Here is a 26211-nt window from a genome sequence, read left to right as displayed (position 1 = left end):
CTCATAGAGGAGTTTTCCTTTTCATTTAAGGAAAAGGGCTTTATTCTGGACTTGAGTTATCGTTTTTTCCCATTTTCATCCTTAACGTCTACCTTCTTCTTCCTTTTCTTCTTCATCATCAATCTTGATCTTCTTTGCCTCATTCATAGAATCTGTGTCAATTTCATCATCATCATCATTTAATTCTCCAACCTCGTCAATAGGACGTTTGTTAAATTTTGTTTCGTCGTTTGATGCACCTGCTGCTTCAATGAGGTATTCCCCTTTTCCTTGTGCTTTTTTGTCTTGTAATTGACCAATTCCATCAAATACATTATTTCCCTCCTGCTCATTAACGGTGCGTTCCTCGTCATTTGTATCGGTTGACAGTGTAGAAGACGAGGAATTCGGACCCTGTGGAGCAGGAATATTGAAACTGGGTGCCAAATGAGTCGGCGGGTCTGTTTCGTTGCTCAAAGGCTCTCGTTCTGCTTCATCTCTTTGCAAAGGCTTGTTCGGAGATGGCGAAGTAAAAGGATTAAATACACCAGACGAGGACGATTTAGAGTTCAGTTTCAGAAGCTTTTCACCAGACAGCAGTGGATTAAATGGAGAATTGGAATTCTCTTCAATCTTTCTAGGTAACCCTAACAATGGATTGGGCATTTTGTTTATGTGTTTGGGAGGGCTATCGACACCTTGCTTCGTTTCTGAAAGTTGGGATTCCATCTTGGCAAGCTTTCTCTCTAAAAGGGTCGTTTTCATTATTGCTTGTTGTTTGCCTTCTTCAAAAGATTTTTTCTTTATACTCTGCAATTCGTCRTTGAACTCCTCCCTCAATTGGGCCTCAACGTCTGCCCGTAACTGATCTTTATCATCAGGAGAAATGATAGCAGAAGGCGGAAGTTCCCCTAACCTTTCCTGCAGTTTTCTGTTGTATTCGTTTTCTAGTTCTCTTTGTTTCTCTTGGATCTTACTCTCCAGTTGCTTTTGAAATATATCTTCCATTTTTCCAGACTGGTTTATCGACTTTAACCTTTCCTTCACTTTTTCGTTAAACTCTTTCTCTAAGTCTTCTTTTTTGCGTTCAATTATCTTGCTGATTTTCTCTTCTGTAGGTAATCTTATGCGCTTTTTGAGAGCTTCCTCAGCTTCACGGATCTTTTTCGAAACTTCTTCGTCGTGCTCTGCTTCCCATTGTTTTTTTATTTCATCTATATTGATGTTGCTTGGTTGAATAACCTTGTTTTGAGCTTCTTGGGCTTCTTGGGCTTCTTGAGCCTCTTGAAATTCTCGTATCTTTTGATTAACTTCTCTGGTCTTTTCTTCAATGAACTTAATTTTCTCTTCTTCAAATGATCTTTTCATAGACTCAACGACCTTCGATAAATCTTCTTGTCCTGTTCCTGCCGCAGCTTGGATCTGCTGCTGGATTTGCCTTTGCTTTTCTAATTCTTCTTTTAAAATACAAATTTCTTCGTTTAGTTTCTTAACCGTGGAGTCATAGGAAATTGTGTTTTCTTCTAACTTTGTTTCGAGTTCTTTAGAGTTCTCTTTTGTATCTTCCTGTAATTTTTTGATCATATTTAACTGATTCCTATTTTCTGCTACTTTTGCATCTTCCAACTCTTGAATTCTTGCATTGGCATCGTTAAATGACTTTTCTAATGCAAGTTTGGCATCTTTTAACTCATTTAGTTGTTCAATCAATAAGTCCTGTGAAAGTTTCGACGCTTTCAATTTTTCTTGAGCTTGCCTTCTTAATCTGTTAAACTTTTCCTCCGAATCAGCACCTTGTTGCGTTTTATCTTCGAGTTGTGCTTTCAAACTCTCTATCTCAGTTTCCAGCTTTTCGTAATCAGTTGAGCTCAATTGTTGGTGCTTTTCCATTATATCCTGTGAGCGTTTTTTCCAACGATGAACCTCTTCCTTAGTTAGTCTGATTTCTTGTTCCTTTTCTTGAATGGAAAACTTTAGGGCGGCTAGTTCAGCCTCGATAGGCGCAATATTATCCCTTAGTCGATCTAATTCAGATTGAAGTTCCTTGTTCTTACTATTGGAATTGTCGAGCTCATTACGCAGCGTTGTATTACTTTCCCTTAATAAGTTCAATTGATTTAGCTTTTCCATAATCTCATCATGTTGTTCAATGATAAAGGAACGTTTTTCATTTTCGGCCTTTGAATTACACATTTTCGTACGAGCTTCTTGTAATTCAACATCCATCAAAGAAATTTTTTGTCTTAGCATTTTAGCATCTCGTTCAGCTACTGCGACTTTAGTGTCGAGAATGTCTCTTTCACGACGTAATGTGGTTAAAATATCATTATTCAAAGCAGGCCCACTTTTTGTGTCGGCACCTTTATTGCCCGCAGTGGTGTATAATTCAATTTGATCGTACAATAGTTTATTTTGTGATGAAAGATCTCCGATTCGTGAATTGTATAGATCTATCTGTTCTAATAAAGACTCCTTTTGGGAATTCCAATTGTTTTCGTTTTCCTTTAGAGTTTTTTCAAACTGGTCACGTGTTAGGTTTAAAGTTTCTACTTGACTCTTGTAAGTATGTAATTGTTCTCTTAGTTCACTAATAGTCTTGGAAACATCTGCGTGTTTTTGCAATTCCTGTTCATAGTTATTTTGGGCAGTATTAGCGTATGTAGTTTGCTGGTCAAGATCCTTTTGAATCTTCGACAACTTGGACTCATACTCAGATTTGACCGCTTCAATTTCTTTGTTGTTATTTTGTAAAATAGAAATCTTTTTCTTGAATTCGGATTTTTCTTTTTCCATGGCTTGGTTTTGTAAATCTAATTCATTATTCAAATTAGACATTTGCTCTTTCAGAAGGGAAACTTTATCCTCTAAAGTGGTCTTTTCATCAGTTAAACTTTGAATTTGATTAGAAAATGTTTTATTAGATTCATCTAGTTTGGATGTCATTTCCTGTAGAGATTTATCAGCAGTCTCGTAAAGCTTTTTGTATTCGTGGATTTGAGAATAAGCTTCAGTTAAGTTTATTTTCGACTTTTCCAGTTCTCTGCGTAAGGAATCATCGTTAACAGATTCATCTAGTACATTGTAAGTATGTAAACGAATCTTGTTTTCTTCGATTTCCTTTTCTAAAGACTTGACTTCATACTGCAATTTCTCAACCTCAATTTGCTTTTCATTTAAAGAATTCATAATAGATTCATGATCTTTCCTCAAAGTTTCAATTTTGTTCTGATACCATTCAACTTTTGTGTCATTATCTTCTTCCAGTTGTTTAATGTATTGGTCTTTATGAATAGCTTCGGTTTTTAGTTCATTTTGCGCATTTTCTAATATACCTATTTTGTTTTGACAAGATTTTTTAGTTTCATCTAATAGGTTCTCACGTTCCTTTTGGAGGGTTTGCAATTGAGTTACCATTATATGTAAACTGTTTTTCTCAGAAGAAAGTTCACTTAGTTCTCGTCTTAGGTTTTTTTCTAATTCGATTTTCAGTGTCTGCTCTGACTTCAAATTGGATAATTCTGTTTCAGTAACACTTAGTTTCGATTTGCAAGAAACGTACTCATTAAGTGTCTCCTGGGTCTTTGAATCTTGTTTTGAGATGGCATTTTGTAAATTAACTGCTCTCTTGCGTAATTGGTCGTTCTCCGCTTTAGTCAAATCTAGCGTATTTGAAAGTAATTTGAACCTCTCTTCTGCCAATATCCTAGATGACTTTTCCCTTCCTAGCTCAATTGATAGGCTACTTTTGCTATCATATAGGACCTGTAATTCCTTATTCAAAAGTGACATATTCTCGGTAGATTCTCCGGTAACTTGAGAAATACGGGCTTGTAAGTCTTGGATTTGGGATTCTAGCTCTCTTTTAGTCTCAGTTAATTGTTGTATTATCGAGTTATTAGGTGAAGCCTTTTGATCCAAAGTCCAGTCCTTAAATTTTTCTCGTTCCTTTTCTAACTCGTGGATTTTCGATTCTAACTGTGCTTTTTGGCTTTGTAAGGTAAGGATCGCTTCTTTAGCTTCATTTATAGTTTTGGTTTCAATCTTCTTAAGATATTGTTTAGATTTATTTTCATTTGACTCTAATTTATCGGCTAAGTTTCTTGTTACTCTCAACAATTCTGAATTTTTCTCTTGTAACTGAATAATATCTCTAAATTCAACTAACCTTTCCGTTACAATTTTTTGCGAGTCTGATTCAGTTGTAGCACTATCGTCGTTTTGTAAAATGTTTTGAATAAATTTGATTTCCTCTTTGCGTAAAGGTCCCTTAGAGTCATTGGATACTGAATTTGTGATCAAGAGATATTGAATTTGACGACATAAATCAAGACGTTGTTTGGACAATATGTGGATTTCATCTTCATATTCCGCCAGTTTTTCATTTTTGACGTTTAATTCCTTAATCTTGGCATTCTTCTCGTTGGATGTATGTTCCAGTAGTAATGCAGCATTGTTTAATTCGTTTTCCAAGGTGTCTGTTCTTTCTTTGAAAGAGTTGATAATTGGTACTTTATGTTCCAATTCAACAATAAATGATTCAATTTGGTTTTGAAGATGTTCCTTAGCACGCTTTTCTTTAATTAATTGCTTCCTCAATAATATGAAGTCTCCATTAGATTTAGAAGTCAAGACATTGTCTTCTTTACTTGCCTCTTTTGTGATAGATGATAGGCGAAGGTACTCATTTTCACATTGTGTTAATTTTTGTTTCGTTGATTGCAAATCTTTAAGTAACTTTTCATTTTCAAATATGAGCCGTTTCGAGTCATTTGAGGTTACGTCAGAATAGTTGGATTCTCGTGTATTGTTTAATTCTTCTTTCACTGCATTCAATTGTAATTCCAAAAGGTCTATTAAACGTTGTTTTAAAGTAATCTCTGCAGAAAAGTCGAGTTTTTCACTATCCGAAGAATCTGATAAAGTTTTAATCTGTAAAAGTTTTTCTTGTAAATCTTTCGATAGCTCATTGTTTTTTTGCCTCAAGACATCGTTATTTGTTTTTTCTAATTGGAAATCATTCCGTAAACGATTTAAATCATTTCTAATTTCTGTAATTATTGTGTTTGTTTTTTGCCTGTATGAAAGATATTGCTCATTTTTGGACGACAATTCCTTTTCCAGCCAATCTTTATTTGACTGCAGTAGATTTAGCTCTTGCGTTCTTCTTTCTAGTTGAGACTTAGAGTTCAGATCACTAGAAATATAAGATTGATGTTTCGTTTCTAATTCTAATATAGTAGATCGTAATTTTTTGCATTCATTGTCGCAGCGGTTATTTTCGGCCTTGACCATTTCTAATTCCTTTAGTCTTTCGTCCAGTATTTTCAAAGTCCGCTGTTGGCTGCTTTGAATTTCCTTTTTCTCTTCGCTCAAGTCATTTGCCTTTCTCTGTATCGACTCTAATTCGTTCGATAGCTGTGTCTTTTCTCTTTGTAGAGACTCGAATTTGGCAGAAGTGTCATTTCTTTCTTTTCGGATTTCATCATTTTGCCTCAAAACACTCTCCATCTCTGTTTTCAAACTACTAATTTTTTTCGCAGAGTTTGTTTTTAATTCATCAAATGAGACAGTGATTTGCAAGTTTTCTGATTTAAGCTCATTAAATTGTAAAAGTTTATCGTTCAAGTGTGTTACGATATCGCTATCAATAGATTTAACTTGTTCTAAAGAACAATCAAAAAAAGAGGCAATGGCATTTAGCCTTTCACCTGTGTCTCCATCATTTTGTGTGCTTCTCATTGAAGCATTTTGATCAGACATTAATCTGAAAATTGTTGGTACTGATTATTGTGTAGCTGCGGTGATTATTAGTTACACTGATCAGTGCAGGGGATAAAAATAGACGAAGGAAGAAATATAGACCGGTGACTTTTCCAATCTCGTTCGTCTGACAAAACCTAGTACAAAACTCAATGGTTCTGTTTAGCTTAATACTTTCTTTATTCTTAAAATAAATTCACATTTGTTGTTACACATACTTTAGTTTTCATCAAAAGAAGGAAATCAAAAGGAAACAAAAAAAAGCCAAATTTCGTTACCCTGCGCACGGATCACAGCTTTAAGAAGAGCCACAAATAAATCAATAATAATAACCGTGTTGCTGGTAATTGGGGTATTCTGAGCGCTTAGTAGAGCGAAAAAACACCTATAATTTCTTTATGAAAGCTCAAATGTCTCGACAAGCTCAGATGGGCACCGGAAAAAACCTAATCAGAAGAGCCGGAAGGAGACTATGCCATAGTTAGTCCGGACTAGAAAACAAATTTTGCCTTTCCTTCATGAACATTATTCAATCAACTGGTCAGAACTTCATCATATGGTAGCCGTTTGTTATTCGATTAGTATTATGCGCGTGTTTAAAGTTAAGCAACACGCACCCTTTATGAACTGGTAGCACGCCACATTTTGGTCTTATATACCTATGTGAAAATTATCCCAGGTTGTATACCGCTCGTTGGTATATATTCACCGGGTTATTTACCAGATGATAAAATAGCCGCCTACTCTTTCCATCGGGGTTATACCTTTTTCAAATGACATTTTCGGATACAGTATTACACCCGTGCCCCCGAATGTTTTGTCGCTGTATGGGTGTGCATCTTTCTGATATTTTTTTTTTCATGTTTTTCTTGTCAGAATTTCGGGTACCGCAATACGAGAGGTTAGCCCGCCTTACGATCCCGCCCATACTAGCCATTACCCATCCATCTAGGTATTATGGGTATGCAACTCGTAATGTCAAAATACACAAATAAGACACTACGTATTGATTCCTACTCAAATATCAGCAAGAGATTAAGCCACTAAAGGTTCAAAATGCAAATGTATGTTACTGATACACTCCTATATGAAATTATGTTCAGACACACAAGGATATCACCGCTATAGCGAGAGAGAGACAATTGAAAGCGTCATACAAATAAATGAAAAGAATGCGGATGTGTTTTGAAATAGATGAAGGAAGGAAAAGAGGGAGTAATTATGTCGCAGCAGACTGTTGAGCTCTGCTACTAGAAATTACATAATAAAGCGGGAGAAACCGCATACACAGACAAGACACTATCTTCCTATCTTTTTGCCAAACATAATTTTACTTTTCTAGTGTATAGAAAGTCCTTTTACTAACGTGATACTTCTCCTTTATGACTGCGTGCACCCTTGCGCTAACACCATAAATGAACGTTCCCATTTGTTTACAGCTTCGTTAAGACTTTGACTGGTAAGACCATCACTCTAGAAGTTGAATCTTCTGACACCATTGACAATGTCAAATCCAAGATTCAAGACAAAGAAGGTATCCCACCTGACCAACAAAGATTGATCTTTGCTGGTAAGCAATTGGAAGACGGTAGAACCTTGTCCGACTACAACATTCAAAAGGAATCCACTTTACATTTAGTCTTGAGATTGAGAGGTGGTATCATTGAACCATCTTTGAAAGCCTTGGCTTCCAAGTACAACTGTGACAAATCCGTTTGTCGTAAATGTTACGCCAGATTGCCACCAAGAGCTACCAACTGTAGAAAGAGAAAGTGTGGTCACACCAACCAATTGCGTCCAAAGAAGAAGTTAAAATAGTCGATTTATTACGATTTCCACAACAAGTCCAAAGTTTATATACACTACGATTTTTTTTTACTACATATATATTTTCTTTTCTATTCTATTTGCAAAGGTGAGGTAATCTTAATATAGTCCTCTCTTCGCAAATTGTTTTATAATACAATATATATTAAGATATAATAACAAGTCATTTTTTGATAATATCAACCAAGTATGAAAACCGGCCAAAAATATAAAGAAGAAGAAAAAAGAGCCATATGTAGTTAGGGTAGATAGGGAGTTTAAGATTTTAGTAAATTGAATTTAATTTATATTTAGTGAATATTATACAGTTATTTTTTTACATAAAAATCCGTGATATTTATTTGGTAGCAATGGGTAGAAGGGAAAACGAATGACAATAGTAGGGAGAAACACCGCTAATGCATATAAGGAGGGGGGTACAACAACAACAATAATAATAATAATAATAATAATAATAATATCAACGAGAGAAAGGAAAGGAAAGATGAAGACTATGGAAAAAATTCATTAATATTTGGTAGTTGATTTTAAACTTCCCATTGGTTCTAGTATTTCAATGTCATTGCCTTTAGGTTGAGAAATTGGGTTTAAATCGAATTCGTCTTCTTCTTCGTAATCCATAGCGTTCATTTCTTCCTCAGTGTCGTTATACTTTCTGAAACAGAACCAGAACAAACAACCAGAAATGAAACAAGCGACGGCCAACCCAGTGAATAACCATGTAAATTTAGGATCCACGGTGACTGGAGACAAGGCACAACCAATGGCGGAACCAAAGGCATTGGTCAATAGGAAAATCGACATGATGAACGATTTCATAGAGGCTGGGGCCTTGGAATAAGCGTATTCCAAACCAGTGATGGAGGCAAAAATTTCCGAAAAGGAAATCAAGACATACGCAGGAATCTGCCAGCAAACGTGGACATGGTTTGGGGTGTTGTGACCTAGGGGCGCACTATACCATGGACCGGCCTTGTAAACGAAACTTTGTAGGACGGCAGCCCACGTCATGGCAAGAGACCCGAACATGAACCCAAAGAAAATCTTTGTGATTGGCTTGAATGGGGTGTATCTTCTGATGAAAGGGTAGATAAATTTTTCAAAGATCGGGATGAAAATGATCAAGGCAATGGAATCGAAAGCTTGTAGAAAATCATTGGGGATGCCGTGCAACTCCATCATACCGGCTTGAGTGATAAAACTGGAAATCATGGTACCGTACTGGGTCCAATAGATTGGGTAGAAGACAAAGACTTTACAGGCAGCTAGGGCTCTCTTTATTTCATCGACGAATTTGTCATTCCATGGATACTCCTTTTCTGGGTGAACAGAAGGTTTGGCAGCATTGAAATCGAATTTGTTCTTGGTCAAAATCCAGCAGACCCTGAAACTTTTGGCGATGACTTTATCGCCGATCGGTCTCTGGATGTATTGCTTTTTACCGAACACCAAAGTGACGACGGCAACCCAGAAGAAACAGAACGGCAACAAGTAGGCGGCCCAGAACCCCTTATGGTATTCCAACTCGGTAGTGGCCATCAGCGATAGAGATCCGACATTGATCATGAAGTAGAAGAACATGAAGACGTTTTGCAAAGTGATATTAGAATCCACGATGACTCGTTCACCGGACTTCAACACTTTGATGGAGGGCTTCCTCTTGGGCAGTTGATCGGCGATCAGCACGGAAAGATTGGCTTTGATCATACCAGTGGCAATACCAATGAGGATAATGGACGCGATGAACCCGCCGAGAGCACTGTCTCGGTTACCAACGGAAGGGATCGAAGTGATTAACAGAATGAAGATACCGGCGATGTAGATGGCGGTACCGCAGCAGATGGTGTTGTACTTACCCCAGAAGGTATCGGCGACATAGCCACCGAACACTGGCGTAACGTAGCACCAGAACTGGAAGAAGTACGACAACCCGGTAGCACCTTGACTGTTCAAGCTCAGCACACCCTTGGGGGTGTCCTTGGGACCGTACTCCATGTAATTTTGGAATGGGGCGGAAAGACCGTAGTACGAGAATCTTTCGGACAGCTCGACAATCGCGATCAGCCAACATCTCATGGGGATCTTACCCCCAACATGTCTCAAACTCCGCAATTCTTCGTCCGTGGGGGCCTCGAACTCATCCTCCTCCAGGGAGGGAGACAAGTTGTAGTGTTCCGTGGAGTTGGCAGCATCGTCACTGACATAAGAGTCCTTTAAAGTGACGGTTTGGTTTTTCTCCTCTTCGATGACGGGGAAGTCGCCTTGCTTCTCGTCTTGTATATCATCTGAGCCTTGACTGAGATGATTGAGCATGTTTAGAGTTCGTTAAGGGAAGAATAGAATGAAGAAGAAGAAATATATTGCAGTGAGGTACAGTACAGTTATGTATTCTTTCAGAGTGAGAAGTAGTATGGACTGAGAAAAACTTAAAATGGATGGACACAAGAGGAAAGAACACGGAAGAATTGTACATCACTTATATATTTTTACCAAAGCTAAAATAAAAGAGAGAATAACTAAACTGGAATAAAGAATAGCATAAACTGTGGGCGAGAAGGGAGGGGGGGGGGAGATGCAGACAGCAAATAAAGCCAATCAAAAGATTATGCTAATCAAAGTGGACAGTTATCATATGAGCGATTCCCGTACAGATAGATAAGGGAACTCAAGTCCATTCGCAAGAACTACGACCGGTTGTGCAATCTTCATCATGTCGAAAAAAAAAAGAGAGGTCCTGCCTGAGCGGAGACGAAGAAAAGAAAACAGCAAAAACTACGAGTAAAGAATCCCTTTTTCCTGCGCTTTTAAGGTCCCGAAACAGGTAATTCGTTAGGCGGGCGTTTCTTTTTTGGTATTGTGCAGGTACGCCTGTTTCTCTGACACAAAACTGGCCATGGTTCCTTTAGTTCGCGCTTTTTGGTGCCAAACACCCATGACAAAGCAGGAGGAGTGAACGCCGGTGTACGTTGCCGTGGGGGCTAGCGGTTGCGGACGAGATGGAGCAGCCGAACCGAACCGTGGCTGCAACAAGCGTGCTATGCTGTGCTGTGCTGTACTGTGCTGTACTGCTTTAGCTCAAGCTTGACACAAAGAACTGATTGCGTCACGTCCGTGCGGCCGCCGTTTGCGCGTTGGTGTCATGTTCTTGCGGGATTTTTGGTGCCGTAGAGCCGGACCCGGCGCCGTTTTCTTATCTGACTCAAAGTCAATATTCCCCAAGTAAAGAAAACAAAAAACTACGTGGGCCGTGCTACCCCAAGCTTTTCTTGGTTTTTTTTTTTTGCTTGGCGGCCCTGCGCGTGTACCTTGGGCGGCAATAAGTACCGAGTTACCGGATTGTGTCTTATCAACCGAAGGAACAGTAAGGTAGAATTGTTCTGTAGTGTGGTCCCTCCACAGTAGTGCTCCCGGGTTTTGCAGCCACATCTAGCGACGGACGGTTTTTTGTTCGTTTGTTCGTTTGTTCGTTTGTTTGGTCAATTAATTGATTGTGTTTCTCCTTTTGAATGTGTGGCGCTGTGCACTGTTTGGATATGGTGGTTTATCTCAAGTTGCTTGAAGATAACGGATTGTGACAAGATAGTAATGCCACACAGCGGGCCAGTACAGGGAGGGCGATTTTTAACATCTGACACAAAAATTAGATAACAGGAGCGGGACAAAGGTGTCACGACGCAATGCCAAGGGGAACGGTTTTTTACATTGGCACAATGGCGTTTTCGATAGACACATGGGGATTCTCCTTTCCCCCTGCGATATCTTGTCCTCTTGAGCGCCATTGCGAGTGAGTAAGTAGTTCCTCCGTATTGTGGTGTGCGGGTGTTGCAGTCAAGAATGTTTTTTGTTTTTTTTTATCATTGGCGAAGACTACATAATCTTGTTACTGTATTCTAGGAAACAAACACGTTGTAAAAGAAAGGGACGGTAAGGTTATCTCAGTCGTTACTGATAAGCTGCACCTCCCGTTTCGGTGTACTCCTCAACTTCCTCACTGGTTTACGTCTATATGTGTTCAAAGTCATTTCCAGGTCCTTGCAGTTTTCTTTTCCTTTCCGCCTCTACACGGCGGGCGGAAGAGAAAAAAAAATAAGAAAAAAAAAAACAAACAAACTTTTACTCTATCGCCTCGAGCATGCTTTTTTTTTTTTTTTTTTTTTCAGCCTGCATCGAAGAAAAAAAAAACTACTTGATGATGAATTGAAAATATCCAACTCATCGCATTGCAATTCAAAGACGAAAAAAGTGGGCAAGTCGCATAGCACACAAAAAGCAGATAAAAATGGGTTCCAAGAAAGTTGAGGCTAACGAAGTGCCAAAATTAAGTGTCAAGGAGAAGGTCGTAGAGGAGAAGTCATCTTCTTCCTCCTCATCATCATCCTCTTCTTCCTCCTCCAGTTCCAGTGATGAGTCCTCGAGCAGCAGTAGCAGCAGCGACTCCGAATCAAGTTCGTCATCATCTAGCTCCAGCTCCAGCTCCAGCGACTCTGATTCCTCTAGCGACTCTGATTCTTCCAGCGATTCCGATTCCGACTCCAGTTCCAGCGGATCCTCTTCCTCTTCCTCTTCTTCTTCTTCTTCTTCTTCTTCCTCTTCTTCTTCTTCTTCCTCTAGCTCTAGCGAGTCTTCCTCCGAATCGGAAGCTGAAGACGACACCAAGAAGAGATCGAGAGAATCCGATAATGAAGATGTCAAGGAGACTAAAAAGGCAAAGACTGAACCAGAATCTTCATCCTCTTCCTCGTCAGATTCAAGCTCCAGTGAGTCCTCTTCATGTTCCGACTCCGACTCCAGCTCCAGCTCCAGCTCCGACTCCGACTCCGACTCCGACTCCAGCTCCAGCTCCAGCTCCAGCTCCAGCGCCAGCTCCAGTAGTTCCTCCGACTCAGAATCCGACTCAAGCTCAAGCTCTGGCTCTGGCTCTGGCTCTAGTTCTAGTTCTAGCGACTCTTCGTCAGATTCGGATTCAGAATCCGACTCGAGCTCAAGTTCTAGCTCTAGCTCTAGCTCTAGTTCTAGCGACTCTTCATCTGATTCCGACTCTGATTCCGACTCAGACTCAGACTCAGACTCCTCTTCTTCCTCGAGTTCCAGTTCCAGCTCCAGCTCGAGCTCCAGTGAATCCTCATCATCATCATCATCATCCGACTCCGACTCCGACTCCGACTCCGATTCTGAAACAAAGAAAACATCAAAAGATGAGCCCAAGGCCGAAGAAACCCCTGCTTCTTCTAATGAATCTACTCCATCCACTTCCGTTTCATCCGATGCTAGTAAATTAAATATTCCAGCCGGAACCGATGAAATCAAAGACGGCGAAAGAAAGCATTTTTCCAGAGTAGAGAGGGCCAAGATCAACTTCGAGGCTTGGGAATTAACAGACAACACCTATAAAGGTGCTGCTGGTACATGGGGAGAAATGGCTAACGAAAGGTTAGGCAAAGTAAGAGGTAGAGATTTCACAAAAAACAAAAATAAAATGAAGAGAGGTTCTTATAGAGGTGGTTCCATCACTTTAGAAAGTGGTTCGTACAAGTTCCAAGATTAGAAAAAATGATCCGTCTCTGGACTGATCTTCCCTCATCTTGTAGAGCAAAAACGTTATAATCATAATAGTAATAGTAATAATAATAATATTTATATCTGTTCTTTTAAAAAAGAAATGAACAGCCGGAACTTAATCTCGTACATAATCAAGTTTGTCCCTATATAATAAGCATAAAATAAAAGTTTTTCAACCTTTCAGCCTTTCTCGTTTTTTTTTATGTTTTGTTTTCAAAGCTCGATGTCTTTTGCTGCTACGTATAAATTAACAAAAAAATATCTGTGAAAGCTATAAACAAAAAGGACAAAGCAATGGATGTGTAAGCTAAGATGGAGAAATCAATTCTCTTTTGATGAAGACATTTTCAACAAGGTATCAATGGTGGCAAAGTCATGTAAAGAGTCGCCCTGTATACTCTGTGCTCTTCGATGCGAAGACCAACGTAACGGCGAGGCATTCACATTATCCACATTATCGTTTTTGGTGTGTTTAGACGAAATTGCTTTTAGAAACGCCTCATGCGCGGATGAGTCTTCTAAAGAACTTAAAAATTTTTTAGATTCATCTAAAGAGTAACATCGTCTATGCTTGGAGGCAAATTTGTTGCTATATGAACCCTTTCGTATCTTTTCAGTTAAAGGAGGAGGGATCAAAGCTGGATACGCATTGGTAGAATTTGAGTTTTTCTTCGCGGAAAAGTGGTCTTCATGTTCTTTCGATACCTTATCCCTAGCACAGTTGAGTCTTGTCTTCAATGTTTGTGAAATCTCACCCAGGGAACCGTTATTGTCTTCCTCAGCCACGGCTGTGGGAGAGATCAGTGGAGGCGTTGGAGAGAAAAAAATTCCTGCATGTTCAAACCTGGGCGTTCTGGGGGTTATTGGTGTGTGAAAGTGAAACTGTGGATTGTATTGGTAGGCAGGGCTTTCGGCGTCCTCGGATGGGTGCTCGAATGTAGGAGACTCCTGCAATTCAGTTACCGAAGTCTTACAGTACCGCCTTGCAGGAGTGGCCAAAATTCTTTTAGACTCTGTATCTAAACCGGGCGAGATTAGCTCGTTTATCGTCAGAACTCTTGATTTGGGTGTCTCATTGACCGTTTCCCAACTAGGCGTTTTAAGGAACATTATGTTGGTTTTTGTTTACTATCTTTGTATAGTATACTACCTCCGTGATATTCAGGGGACATCAATAGGCAGAAATTCCTTTGTTTAAACTCCCTTTAAATAAAATTCCTTATTTCTCTGTTCTCAAACGCCTGTTCCTTTTTTAGCAATATGCTTTTTAATGCACCGGTACGACATGCCCAAAATAGAAATTTCGTCATAGCTGCAGGACGCGTAAAAATACAGCGTAGCGTATACGGAACTATTGTTGAGTAGGAAAAAAAGCGGGTATATATATATAAATATAGATTAATGATGTCTTTATAAGTTACCTATAACAGCCTGCAGTATTGCTGCAGCTCCACAAATTTCTCTTCTGAGATATATAAATGTATAAATGTATAAATGTACAGGGTAGAACTAAAGTACGGGGAAGATCTTTTTTAAGAATTTTATGGACCACGTGAGGAGGAGGCCGGAATGGTAAAATGCTATTTGAAGTTAATCAATCTTGTTCTCCTTTTGGAAACGGTATTATTCCTATCGCTTCCTGATGCATCGTTATCAATTCCTTCTTTTAGAAGAGCATCGATATCATGTTTACCGCACAACGGGATTTCGCCGTTAAATATATAATAATCGTTGGTAATCGCGGTCTTGCATAGGAAACAATTCAAACAATCTACGTGGAACCGTTCCACTTTATCATTTTCCAAACATTCTCCCTCTATGTAGTTCGAACAAACTTTACAAATGCTATGATTTTCCTCGTGGTAATGCTTTTGACAGTATGGCGTATCACGCAAAATATAACAGGGGACACGCTTATTGAATTTAATAGCGCATTCAATGCATTTGAAACATTCACGGTGCCATTGGCCAGATAATTCGTTTTCTTTTTTGGAGAACATCCTTTTTCCTGTGACTTCCAAGCCACATGCTCTACAAGGCCCTTCCCCCGGTGGATATTTGAATTCCGTCGGCTCGTTTTCATGATAATTCACGTCAGGACTATATTCTACAGTCCCGTTGGTGGGCGAGACGCGTGGGTCAGTCGATCTAGAATTATCGGCGTCCTCTCTCAAATTTGTTATACTAGGTTTATGCTGCAATTGTAGGGCCTCAATAATAGGGGGTTTCGCTTTGAAAGTTTCTTGAGAAAGGTTTCCTTCATCGCCGGAGTACTGTGCAGTGGACTGTTTGAACTTGTAAAAAATCGGTGTGCCACCGTTAGTTGTAGAGGTAGATGGTACATCATCATTGACATCGTCGTTATCCACTAAGAAGCTTTGATTGGACACGTTCCCATCGATATTGCGCATGATGGATGTTTGCTGTGTTGCTGGTATGTCAAGACCACCGTACCCGGATAAATATGCACTTGATTTTTTGAATCTGGAGGTCTTTCTATCCACTAAGTTAAGCGAATTCTCGTTCTGATCCAGTCTAGCATTTCTAGATAAAGAAACGTCATCCAGTTGAGCGATCAATTGCTCGACTTGCAAATTTGTAGCTGTATATGGGGTTTCTACCTTCTCTGAAGATGCTGTAGAGTAACGCTTTTCATTTGAGGCATCAAAATCCAAGTTTTCTACACTTGGGGATGATGACAAAACATCGGGAGATTTACCTTCCTTGGAAGTCGCAAAGCCAGTAGCAATATCTTGGGGGAATAATTTGGAATCTATTGATTCGCTATTGTATGACGTACTGATAAATAACTGCGGCGTAGTTTTTCCTCTGGTAACGTTTATTTCTGGGATTCTCGGAACCACGTCCTCTTCTTCTTGTGGCTGCGAGGTGTTTTCTGGTAACGGCAAATTTTCGTCTAAATTTACATGCAGTTCAGGTTGAGGCTCAAAATTTAGACTCTCTACATCGTATTCTTCCTCTTCCTCTTCCTCTGGTCCCATTTTTTGATAGTTGACCGAAATTTCTTCTTCTTCTTCTTCTTCTTCTTCTGGCTCTACCTTTTGATGGTTGGCCGAAGTTTGTTGTTGTTCTTCTTCGAGTTCTTGTCCAGTGGTCCTTTCGTTATTCATTTGACTCATGGAGTTTGTAAAACTTGCGGTGTCGTTTTGAGTCAACATCATGAAACTTTTTTCAATAGGGCTCAAGTCCTGTTCCTTTCTACTATTACTGACATCTATTTGCTCAAAATTGAAAAGAGAATTGTCTGTGACTTGCGAATGCATTTTGATGGATGATTCATTTGCGTATCTGGGAGCAGTATATCGCTCCTGGTGGTGCTCTGGCCCACGCTCGAAACGAAAGGGATCGTCCTGCGACGGATGAGACTTATTGCTGGGCCTCGACGAAGATGTCTTGTTGCTATTTTTCGAAGAGGCTATACTCACTTTCCTGCTATTGTCCAGTACGGGCGGCGAATAAATGTCAGACTCACCCTTAGAAAATAGCTGATTACCCTTGGAAGATACAGTATACGTACTCTTCGTTATGACCGGCACAAACGGTGCAGCTGATACGTTTCTTTGGACAGACATCGGGGGAGAACTTACAGAGGCCTGGAGGCTCCCGGTGGAAGCATTTCTCTGGCTACTGAACAGATTACGCGGCTTAGTATCAAATCCTGCTCTTTCTAAGGCCGTCTTGTAGCGGACTTTTGGATTTATTTTCGGAAATGGAGAATCATAAATTGAGTCGTACATTAACCTAGACGATATCTTACCGGGTTTATTCTATTTGATTTTACCTTTGGTTTATTCACTACTACTCTCGAAAAGAAGCTTACTAAAATCCAACGGTCTAGCGAATATATGTACTCTCTCAAAAAAAAACACTTGCCTATTCTGTACCAATTCACACTAGTAAAATAATGGTTCAACTCGGCGAGGTCCTTTTACAAGCCACTCTACCTATTCCGCTTTTTTTATTGTTAGTATTTACTTTTTTTCCATGTATTTCACCTCTTTATGACTGAAAAAGAGCGCGAACTGGAATTTTCGAAAAAATTAGGGCTTTCAACGCGTCAAATATGGCCACAGGGCTATTCAAATATTTAGATAGGTTAAATGACTAGGAAATTAAACTGTGTTTTTGTATTTGTATGAAAAGTATAGGGCACAATAGGGCTATATGATGTTACCCTTTTATGCGATAGCTGCGATAATAAAAGCAAAACCACAATTATAAAGACTAAACCTTGCAGATCTGATGCTGTATTTGTGGTAAGAACCTCCGTTTGAGCTTTTAGCTGATAAAATTAGTGCTGCAATCATTAGCGAAGAGTATTTATACGTCTTTGTAACAGAAGTTTGAATGAGCAACAAAATATCAAATCTTACATCCACACAAAATAAGCCCCTCCTCGTTACGCAACAACTAATTGAAAAATATTATGAACAGATTCTAGGTAGCTCTCAGAATATCATTCCCATTCTAAAACCCAGGACCAAATCTAGTAAGCCTCGGAAGGATAATGTCAATGCTGGAAGAGTGGAGGTAGATGCTAGGGGAAGACTGCAAGATAGTAAGGGTATGATTACCAACCAAGTAAAGTTTAATTTAGACACCGGAGATGAGGAGAAATTAGATGACGAGCAAGAGACTGTCACAGAAAATGATAGTAGCGATATAGATATGGAGGATGTGGACGACGACGAGGGGGAAGAAGAAGAAGAAGAAGAGGAGAGAGTATCTTTGGCAAGTAAATGCAAATCATTTCTTTACAATGTCTTTGTGGGAAACTATGAAAGAGACATCCTTATTGAAAAAATCTCCTCCCAGAAGCAACATGCCATGTGTTTTGAAGAATGGTGTTCTGCGGGCGCAAGGCTGGATGAACTCACTGGGAAAATAGCGTGGAAACAAAAACTGGAGTCGCCCCTATATGATTACAAGCTGATAAAAGATCTAACATCCAGACTGCGCGAGGAACGGTTGAACAGAAACTACTCTCAACTATTATACATCATCCGGACCAATTGGGTACGCAATCTGGGCAACATGGGTAATGTAAACCTTTATAGGCATTCTCATGTTGGTACAAAGTATCTGATAGATGAATATATGATGGAGTCCAGGTTAGCGCTAGAATCACTAATGGAGTCCGACCTTGATGATAATTATCTACTGGGTATACTACAGCAAACAAGACGGAATATCGGCAGGACCGCTTTGGTCCTTAGTGGGGGTGGTACTTTTGGCCTTTTCCACATTGGTGTCCTCGGTACATTATTTGAACTCGACGTGTTGCCAAGGGTGATTAGTGGCAGTAGTGCTGGTGCCATTGTGGCCAGTATATTATCAGTCCATCATAAAGAAGAAATCCCTGTTTTGCTAAACCATATCCTGGAAATGGAATTCAATATTTTTAAGGACGATAAACAGAAAAGTGAAAGTGAGAATTTACTAATCAAAATATCCAGGTTTTTCAAAAACGGTACATGGTTTGATAATAAGCATCTAGTAAATACAATGATAGAATTTTTGGGCGATTTGACCTTTAGAGAGGCGTACAACCGAACCGGGAAAATTTTGAACATAACAGTTTCCCCTGCATCGTTATTTGAACAACCACGTTTGCTGAACAATTTAACTGCACCCAACGTTCTCATTTGGTCAGCAGTATGTGCATCATGCTCATTACCAGGGATTTTCCCCTCGAGTCCGCTATATGAAAAGGACCCCAAGACAGGGGAAAGGAAAGCTTGGACCGGAAGTAGTTCTGTCAAGTTTGTTGATGGTTCTGTGGACAATGATTTACCCATATCTCGTCTTTCTGAAATGTTTAACGTAGACCATATTATCGCATGCCAAGTGAATATTCACGTTTTCCCCTTTTTGAAACTATCATTATCCTGTGTGGGCGGGGAGATTGAAGATGAGTTCAGTGCAAGGCTGAAGCAAAACTTGTCGAGCATATACAATTTTATGGCCAATGAGGCTATTCATATTTTAGAAATCGGAAGCGAGATGGGAATTGCAAAAAATGCTCTGACAAAATTAAGATCGGTGTTATCTCAACAATATTCTGGTGACATTACTATCTTACCTGATATGAATATGCTTTTCAGGATCAAAGAGCTATTATCAAATCCGACAAAGGAGTTTTTGTTAAGGGAAATTACCAATGGGGCAAAGGCTACGTGGCCCAAAATATCCATTATTCAAAATCACTGCGGCCAGGAATTTGCTTTGGATAAGGCAATCTCTTATATAAAAGGCAGAATGATTGTCACTTCCTCTTTGAAAAACCCCTTGCAGTTTGCAGATTCGGCTATTGGTTTAATCAAAGCCCCAGAGCAAGTCCCAGAGGAATCCAAAGATCCAGCAAATGTGACGTTACTAACCAGAACACCAACAAAGGGCGAGAAAGCCGGTAATCATATTGCCAGTGTATTGGATGACTACTTGTTAGAATCCGAATCTACCAACTCTTTATTATTGCTAAGAGAAAATGCAAGCACGTATGGGCGTTCGCCCTCCGGCTTCAGACCAAGGTATTCCATAACATCTGCTTCGTTGAATCCGCATCATCAAAGAAGAAAATCGGATACTATTTTCACTTCAAGAAGACCAGGAAAATCTTTCTCATTTTCAGTTGCCTCTCCAACATCGAGAATACTAAGACAATCTAATAAAATCAATGGACACCCACCCCCAATTCTGCAAAAAAAGGCATCCTCTGGCCGATTGATGTTCCCTGTGGACGTCAAAGCCTATGGTTCAGAAAGCCATGAGCTTGTCCCACATTCTGCTAGTATTGAAACACCTACAATGGTAGACAAGAAACTGCATTTTGGCCGGAAGAATAAATATCTAAAGCATCTGAACAAAAAATGGGTTAGCAATGGGAACGCATTGTACACAGATCCAGAGAAGGATGAACATCCTACATTAAGGCTAATCAGCAATGTCGATTCGAACGCAATGATACACCACGATCTTGCAAATACTTTTAGACGTCATAGCGTTGATGGAAGACCACCTTCTCAAGCCATAAAGAGCTCGCCATTTCGCTCAAGGCCTTCATCTTCAGCACAGCACAAGAGCACTAATAATGTTACCCAATAAAGAACTGGCCTATTTGCTTACATATTTTCTAGATATCTTCTTTCTACATATTTATTTATTGGCCTTTTCTCATTAAATCATTTCGATGCGAAAATCCAAGCCGTTTTTGTAAGGACCGTGCCAAAAGAAAAATACCGTGCTGTAACCAGCCCTTCAACAGTTTTTGGAGTACTCACCTTTTCAATGGAAATCAAATACAGGTTGTACCAATGAATCAGTCTTACGAAGCAGAAAATGTCAACATGGGTCCAGAAGACGATGATGAATTTGATGGTTATTTTGAAGATCTAAATAACGACAACTTGGCAAATACCAATAGTGGTCAAAGGGTCGGTACCAATACTGGTTTAACGTTTAACGATGAAATGGACACCAACGATGATGACTTCTTGGACATTTACAATATGTCTCCTAGAGAAAGATTGATGCATACTTTTAGAAAAAACGCTCAGAAAGTACAATTATATTTCTATTCATTAAGGGTATGGCAACAGATTTTAATTATCCTTTTTGGCATAATGGTTATGATTATGGGTGTTCTATTGCTTGTGTTCCATAACACAATTCTACATAAAGTCGTTGTTACGTCAAACGATTTGAGAGAAAAGATGTCTACACATTTCATTTTGATAGTGCTGCTATTCTTTGTCGCATTTCCCCCTATGATCGGATACTCCTTACTGTCCACTACTACTGGGCTGATTTATGGCGTCAGTTTTGAAGGATGGATAACGTTAGCTTTCGGGTCTGTGACAGGCTCCATTKTCTCCTTCATAGTATTTAAGACAATTCTACATTCAAGGGCTGAAAAGCTAGTGCACCTGAATAAAAGATTTGAAGCATTGGCTTCTATTCTACAAGAAAATAACAGTTATTGGATCTTGGCATTACTGAGATTATGCCCATTCCCTTACTCCTTAACTAACGGCGCCATTGCTGGTGTTTATGGTATTTCGGTACGCAATTTTACTATTGCCAATATATTAACCACTCCAAAACTTTTCATCTACCTGTTTATTGGTTCTCGTATTAAGAGTCTCGCGGAATCCGAGTCTACTGGGTCCAGAGTATTTGATTTGCTCAGTATTCTAGTCACTTTAATTATTTTAACTTTGACAGCATGGCTACTGTACTTCAAAACTAAGAAAAGGTACTTGGAATTGCAAAACCAAGAGCGCCACGTATCTCCCGACCAAATACCCGAGATGTCCTTTGAGGTGTAATTATTTATGTACGTTTATGTTTCTTTATATAGGTGGTTTGTATAGACGATCAAAAATCTCCATTTTATTTTTATTACTAGATCCGATACAAAGAGAAAAAAAGACAAAGTGTTATTTTTAAAGGGACACGATTTACTCATTCTATTTAGATAGAAACGCTGGATGACAAGAAATGCTGCGTAATATCACCAAGTTAAAAGGACTTGGAAATAGAGTTCATGGACAATCTCTGAAGCCACCATTATTCCGGGTTCAGTTAACACGAAGTTACTACTCCAGTAATGGATCTTCATATCGTCGATTTAATAACGACGACTATTCCAAAAAATCATCTTTTAAAGAGCTTATCCTCGATAAGTCATCAAGAAAATACTTGGCCTTATTTTTTGGTGGATGTTCCCTGTTTTATTTCACACATCTCGATAAAGCACCAGTTAGCGATAGGTCCCGATTTATTTGGGTTTCACGCCCATTGGAGTTGACCATCGGAAACTATACATACAAATCAATCTGGAGACAGACTCAGCAGGAAATTCTACCTCCACAGCACCCGTTAACCGTTAAGATTGAGAATATATTTAAGAAGATTGTTGAAGCTGCTTATAAAGACCCCAGTGTGGATAACTCTTTGTTAGACGGAATAAAATGGGAAATACATGTGGTCAACGATTCAACTGCCTCACCAAACGCATTTGTGCTGCCGGGTGGTAAAGTGTTTATATTCAGCTCTATTTTGCCTATCTGCGCCAATGAAGATGGGATCGCCACCGTATTATCACATGAATTTGCACATCAGCTGGCAAGACACACAGCTGAGAACTTATCGAARGCTCCAATATATTCTATATTAGGGTTAGTATTATACACTGTTACTGGAGCAAATGTTGTCAATAACTTGCTATTAGATGGGTTCTTGCGAATGCCAGCATCAAGACAAATGGAGACTGAAGCCGACTATATTGGCCTGATGATTATGTCAAGGGCATGTTTCCAACCACAGGAATCTATAAAAGTGTGGGAGAGAATGGCAAACTTTGAAAAAAATCTGAACAGAGGAAATGCTGTGAATATGGAGTTTCTAAGTACACACCCGGCCAGTGTTCGCAGAATAGAAAACATGACGAAATGGTTGCCAAAGGCTAATGAAATATATGAGCAGTCGGATTGTAGCAGTATAGGTAATTACTATAAGAGCTTTTTCGCCATGTAATGACGTTTGAATTATGCCCTTCTCTCCCTTTCTTGATGAATAATTATGTTTTGTTCTATGCATTTATGTACCTATAAAACAATACGAGTGGTTCACGTATTGACGTGATCTTTTCTATACTTAAAAAAATGTCCTTCTTCTCTTGAAAGGCTTCGTTGGCTCTCTTTTATTGATTGTAATATTTTCCTTTTGGAGTATCTGCTCACTCTTTCCTTCATTTGTGTTGTTTGACTTTATTAGATTTTGTACCACGCCATCCCTTAGAGCTCTATATTTTTTGATATTCACATCTATTTCATCTTCAGCCACGTCAACAACATCTCCATAGTGTTCACCAAATAAACCTTTGGTTTCAGATTCTTGATTGTCCTTTACGCGCTTAATGTCGTAGAGCAACCCGCCGTATTCCATTAACCAGAATGGATCTACGGATGTAACACAACAAATGTATTCTTTACTGGTCATTAATAGTTCGTGATATATAACGTAGGGTGGCAAATCACCCAATCCATGCAATGCGCTAGTGGGATGCAGTTGAACACCAACGCCAGTCTTCAAATGAACATAGTTTCTCAACCCTGATATTTTAGCTGCCTGATGAGCAAATCCTGAACAGATACATTTTTTAATGATATCYYAATCTTTACCAGAAGAGACTACGGGAATGTTTTGAGATACCAGGATTCTTAATAGTTGGTCTCGGATGTCCCGTGCTCTGACAAGTGATTTGTATTGAACAAAATGTTTATTACACCAATGTGGACTAAATTTATTTGCTCTCCACTGAACAAATACATTTAGCAGTGTTAAATGGTCTGACTTGGCGATGAAAAATTTATTTCTTGCAACGTCTGCTTCCTTTTGCCTTTCCTTAGGTCTATAAAAAACTTGTGGAACAGAAAGCATGGATACAATGGTTAGCATTTCATCACTACAACCGTTTTGTACTGCAATCAATAAGATTTTGGAAAGGGAAGGTTGCAAGGGGAGTTTTGCCATTTTCAGCCCTAAGGACGTTAATTGACCCTTGTTGTCCATGGCCCCGATGAACCACAGTTCATACAATGAAGACAAAAATGTTTGTAAAGGTGGTTTGTCAATGAACGGGAACTTACTTAATTCATCAGTGACATTCAAAGATTTCAATAGTAAAAGTGTATTCGATAAATTCGTTCTTTGAATCTCGGGTATTGTCTGTATGTACATATCCTCTTGGAAAGTATCTTCAGTGTACAATCGATACGCCATGCCCGGTCCGGTTCTACCAGCTCTCCCAGATCTTTGATCTGCGTTGGCCTTTGAGACAGGCGTTATTGCCAAGCTATCAAGACCAATCTTTGGGTTGTAAACTTTTAACTTAGAATACCCACAGTCAATGACATACCTGATGCCTTTAATGGTTAACGAAGTCTCAGCAATATTAGTTGCAATGATAATCTTTCTTTTAGTGCCATGCAAATCCTGGAAAATTTTGAACTGCAAATCTGCAGGTAATGCTGAGTAAATTGGTAGGATTTCGATATCCTTGATTTCTTCAATTTTTGCTGTACCAAATTTTTTAGAGTATACCTGTAGGAACTTTTCCCTTAAAGTATCATAGGTCGTTTCAATATCTTCTTGACCTGTCATGAAGATTAGAATATCACCACTTGAACAATCATTGGCCAAATGTATTTTCACCGCCTGAGAAACCGCAGCTTCCACATAATCTTGAACCGGGTTGGAAGTATATATTGTTTGTACAGGGAAAGTTCTTCCCGGAATAGTGAATTGGGGAGCGTTTCCAAAGAATGTTGAGAATTTCTTAGCATTCATTGTGGCTGAAGTAATTATGAGTTTCAAATCTCTTCTTCGTGCCAATAAAACTTTGAAGAACCCAAGTAGGATGTCTGTATTCAATGATCTTTCGTGAGCTTCATCAATAATGATGCAGCTATACTTATCTAGCATGTCATCCATTAAAGTTTCCCTAAGCAAAATACCGTCTGTGACAAACTTAAGCTTTGTATATTCAGGATCGGTCATATCTTCGAACCTAATAGAGTAACCGACTTCTTTACCCAATGAGACTTGCATTTCCATTGCGACTCTTTTAGCGACGGACATTGCAGCCACTCTTCTTGGTTGGGTGACGACGATAGATTTTCCTCTGCTGTCCGAATACCCATCTTCATGAAGATATTGAGCTAACTGAGTGGTTTTACCTGAACCGGTTTCACCAATTATTACCACTACTTGATTTTCTCTGATGAGTGACAACAGCTGAGACCTGCAGCGGAATACAGGTAATTCTTCTCTCGTGCGTTTAATTTCTTCCCTTGATGGAGTGTACACCGCTGAATCATCATTGCTGTTTTCTTGAAAGCGGCTCTTGTCTTTTGCATTAGTGTTATTTTCCAAGCCTAGCACTTCTCCCATGGCAGTGTTCAAGACATCAGTATTGTCTCGTGATTGTTGGACATGTTCCATGTTTATCCTCCTTAGGGCTACCAATTTACTGCCTCTTCTGGCATTCAGAGAAAATTCACTTTCAGGATTCCTGAATGGGTTCACCATTGTTACTGAAGCTGATTGGTTAGAGGTTTCGGAAATAGAACCAATAATTATGGAATTGGATACTTTGTTTTGAGATGCAAACTTTGATAAGAAGGGAGGAATCCATTCCATCCTTTGTTTTAGTGGGATCGGGTATAGTTGAACGCTGTTTCGTAAGGCATCTTCATTATCACGGCTCTTGATGACGGAAGGTATTTCTTTACCTTCTTCAAGTGGCCGGGATAGGGATTCCAACACCAAACTCCCATATTCTTCATTACTATCGTACCATTCTCTGTCCTCCTCTACCAGTTCACTTCGAGACGGTTCGTGTTCCACTACTCCGATATGATCTTGTTGCGTCTGCATTTCGAATTTGTCAGTTAAAAGAAGGTCCTTTGCGGCGGGAGAGTATTGCTTTAATTGTTTCGCTCTGGATTTATCAATCCTCTTGAACATTGTGCTTGGATTCGTGGGTTTCTTCTGAACAGGAGGAGCCAGTTCATCTTCATTATCGTCGAAATCCAATTGAATATTAAACTTCTTTCTCTTGTTGATAGAAGGTACAGCTTTCTTCGAGTCTGCCAGATTTTGCTCGGAATTATCTCTGAGCAACTCCCTGAGCTCGTTAAAGAGAACCACATCGCTACTGCTGAACTTTGTCAATGCTTGACAACCGGCAATGAATTGCTCTAAACTAGTATTTGTTCTTTGCGCCAGTTTTCGCAGTGTCAAGAGCAGCCCGGGCGTTACTTCTTTCGATGTATACTCTTTTAATATCTCCCTTATCCTTCCCTGGCACTCTGAATCACGCATACCAGTACTGTTRATTGTATTTCTTTACTCATTTTTGAAAGCCATCATCGCTAGTCATCTCTTGATTTTTCACTTTTCATCGCACGTATTACTAAAAATACCAACAAAAGGACAAAAAGAGACACTTTTATCCAGGTATAACAGATAACAGCAAAGGAAAAGAAAAACAGCACGAAG

The 26211-nt window shown here is 39.4% G+C and overlaps 9 protein-coding genes across 9 annotated transcripts; 4 read left to right on the top strand and 5 right to left on the bottom strand.

The window, feature by feature from the left end:
- Positions 1 to 81: 81 nt before the first annotated feature.
- On the bottom strand, positions 82 to 5739 carry MLP1 (Mlp1p; the record flags this gene model as incomplete). The annotated part of the gene is made up of 1 exon (XM_018366531.1): positions 82 to 5739. One exon carries the CDS (start codon positions 5737 to 5739, stop codon positions 82 to 84), a length of 5658 nt encoding a protein of 1885 aa, XP_018221123.1.
- A 2334-nt stretch (positions 5740 to 8073) lies between these two features.
- PTR2 (Ptr2p) lies at positions 8074 to 9879 on the bottom strand (the record flags this gene model as incomplete). The annotated part of the gene is made up of 1 exon (XM_018366530.1): positions 8074 to 9879. The coding sequence occupies one exon, from the start codon at positions 9877 to 9879 to the stop codon at positions 8074 to 8076; it is 1806 nt and encodes a 601-aa protein (XP_018221122.1).
- A 1966-nt stretch (positions 9880 to 11845) lies between these two features.
- Positions 11846 to 13111, top strand: SRP40 (Srp40p; the record flags this gene model as incomplete). Its single annotated transcript, XM_018366529.1, has 1 exon — positions 11846 to 13111. One exon carries the CDS (start codon positions 11846 to 11848, stop codon positions 13109 to 13111), a length of 1266 nt encoding a protein of 421 aa, XP_018221121.1.
- A 335-nt stretch (positions 13112 to 13446) lies between these two features.
- On the bottom strand, positions 13447 to 14235 carry SRL3 (DNA-binding protein SRL3; the record flags this gene model as incomplete). Its single annotated transcript, XM_018366528.1, has 1 exon — positions 13447 to 14235. The coding sequence occupies one exon, from the start codon at positions 14233 to 14235 to the stop codon at positions 13447 to 13449; it is 789 nt and encodes a 262-aa protein (XP_018221120.1).
- A 470-nt stretch (positions 14236 to 14705) lies between these two features.
- PXL1 (Pxl1p) lies at positions 14706 to 16883 on the bottom strand (the record flags this gene model as incomplete). Its single annotated transcript, XM_018366527.1, has 1 exon — positions 14706 to 16883. One exon carries the CDS (start codon positions 16881 to 16883, stop codon positions 14706 to 14708), a length of 2178 nt encoding a protein of 725 aa, XP_018221119.1.
- A 610-nt stretch (positions 16884 to 17493) lies between these two features.
- On the top strand, positions 17494 to 20250 carry TGL4 (triacylglycerol lipase; the record flags this gene model as incomplete). The annotated part of the gene is made up of 1 exon (XM_018366526.1): positions 17494 to 20250. One exon carries the CDS (start codon positions 17494 to 17496, stop codon positions 20248 to 20250), a length of 2757 nt encoding a protein of 918 aa, XP_018221118.1.
- Positions 20251 to 20459: 209 nt separating this feature from the next.
- Positions 20460 to 21473, top strand: TVP38 (Tvp38p; the record flags this gene model as incomplete). The annotated part of the gene is made up of 1 exon (XM_018366525.1): positions 20460 to 21473. One exon carries the CDS (start codon positions 20460 to 20462, stop codon positions 21471 to 21473), a length of 1014 nt encoding a protein of 337 aa, XP_018221117.1.
- Positions 21474 to 21645: 172 nt separating this feature from the next.
- Positions 21646 to 22683, top strand: OMA1 (metalloendopeptidase; the record flags this gene model as incomplete). The annotated part of the gene is made up of 1 exon (XM_018366524.1): positions 21646 to 22683. One exon carries the CDS (start codon positions 21646 to 21648, stop codon positions 22681 to 22683), a length of 1038 nt encoding a protein of 345 aa, XP_018221116.1.
- A 120-nt stretch (positions 22684 to 22803) lies between these two features.
- PRP16 (DEAH-box RNA helicase PRP16) lies at positions 22804 to 26034 on the bottom strand (the record flags this gene model as incomplete). Its single annotated transcript, XM_018366523.1, has 1 exon — positions 22804 to 26034. The coding sequence occupies one exon, from the start codon at positions 26032 to 26034 to the stop codon at positions 22804 to 22806; it is 3231 nt and encodes a 1076-aa protein (XP_018221115.1).
- Between the last annotated feature and the right edge of the window lie 177 nt (positions 26035 to 26211).

Source organism: Saccharomyces eubayanus, chromosome XI (assembly GCF_001298625.1).
Source record: "Saccharomyces eubayanus strain FM1318 chromosome XI, whole genome shotgun sequence".
NCBI classification, from domain to species: Eukaryota; Fungi; Ascomycota; class Saccharomycetes; order Saccharomycetales; family Saccharomycetaceae; genus Saccharomyces; species Saccharomyces eubayanus.
The sequence above is the reverse complement of the archived record's forward strand: the minus strand, read 5'-3'. Positions and strand labels throughout refer to the sequence as shown.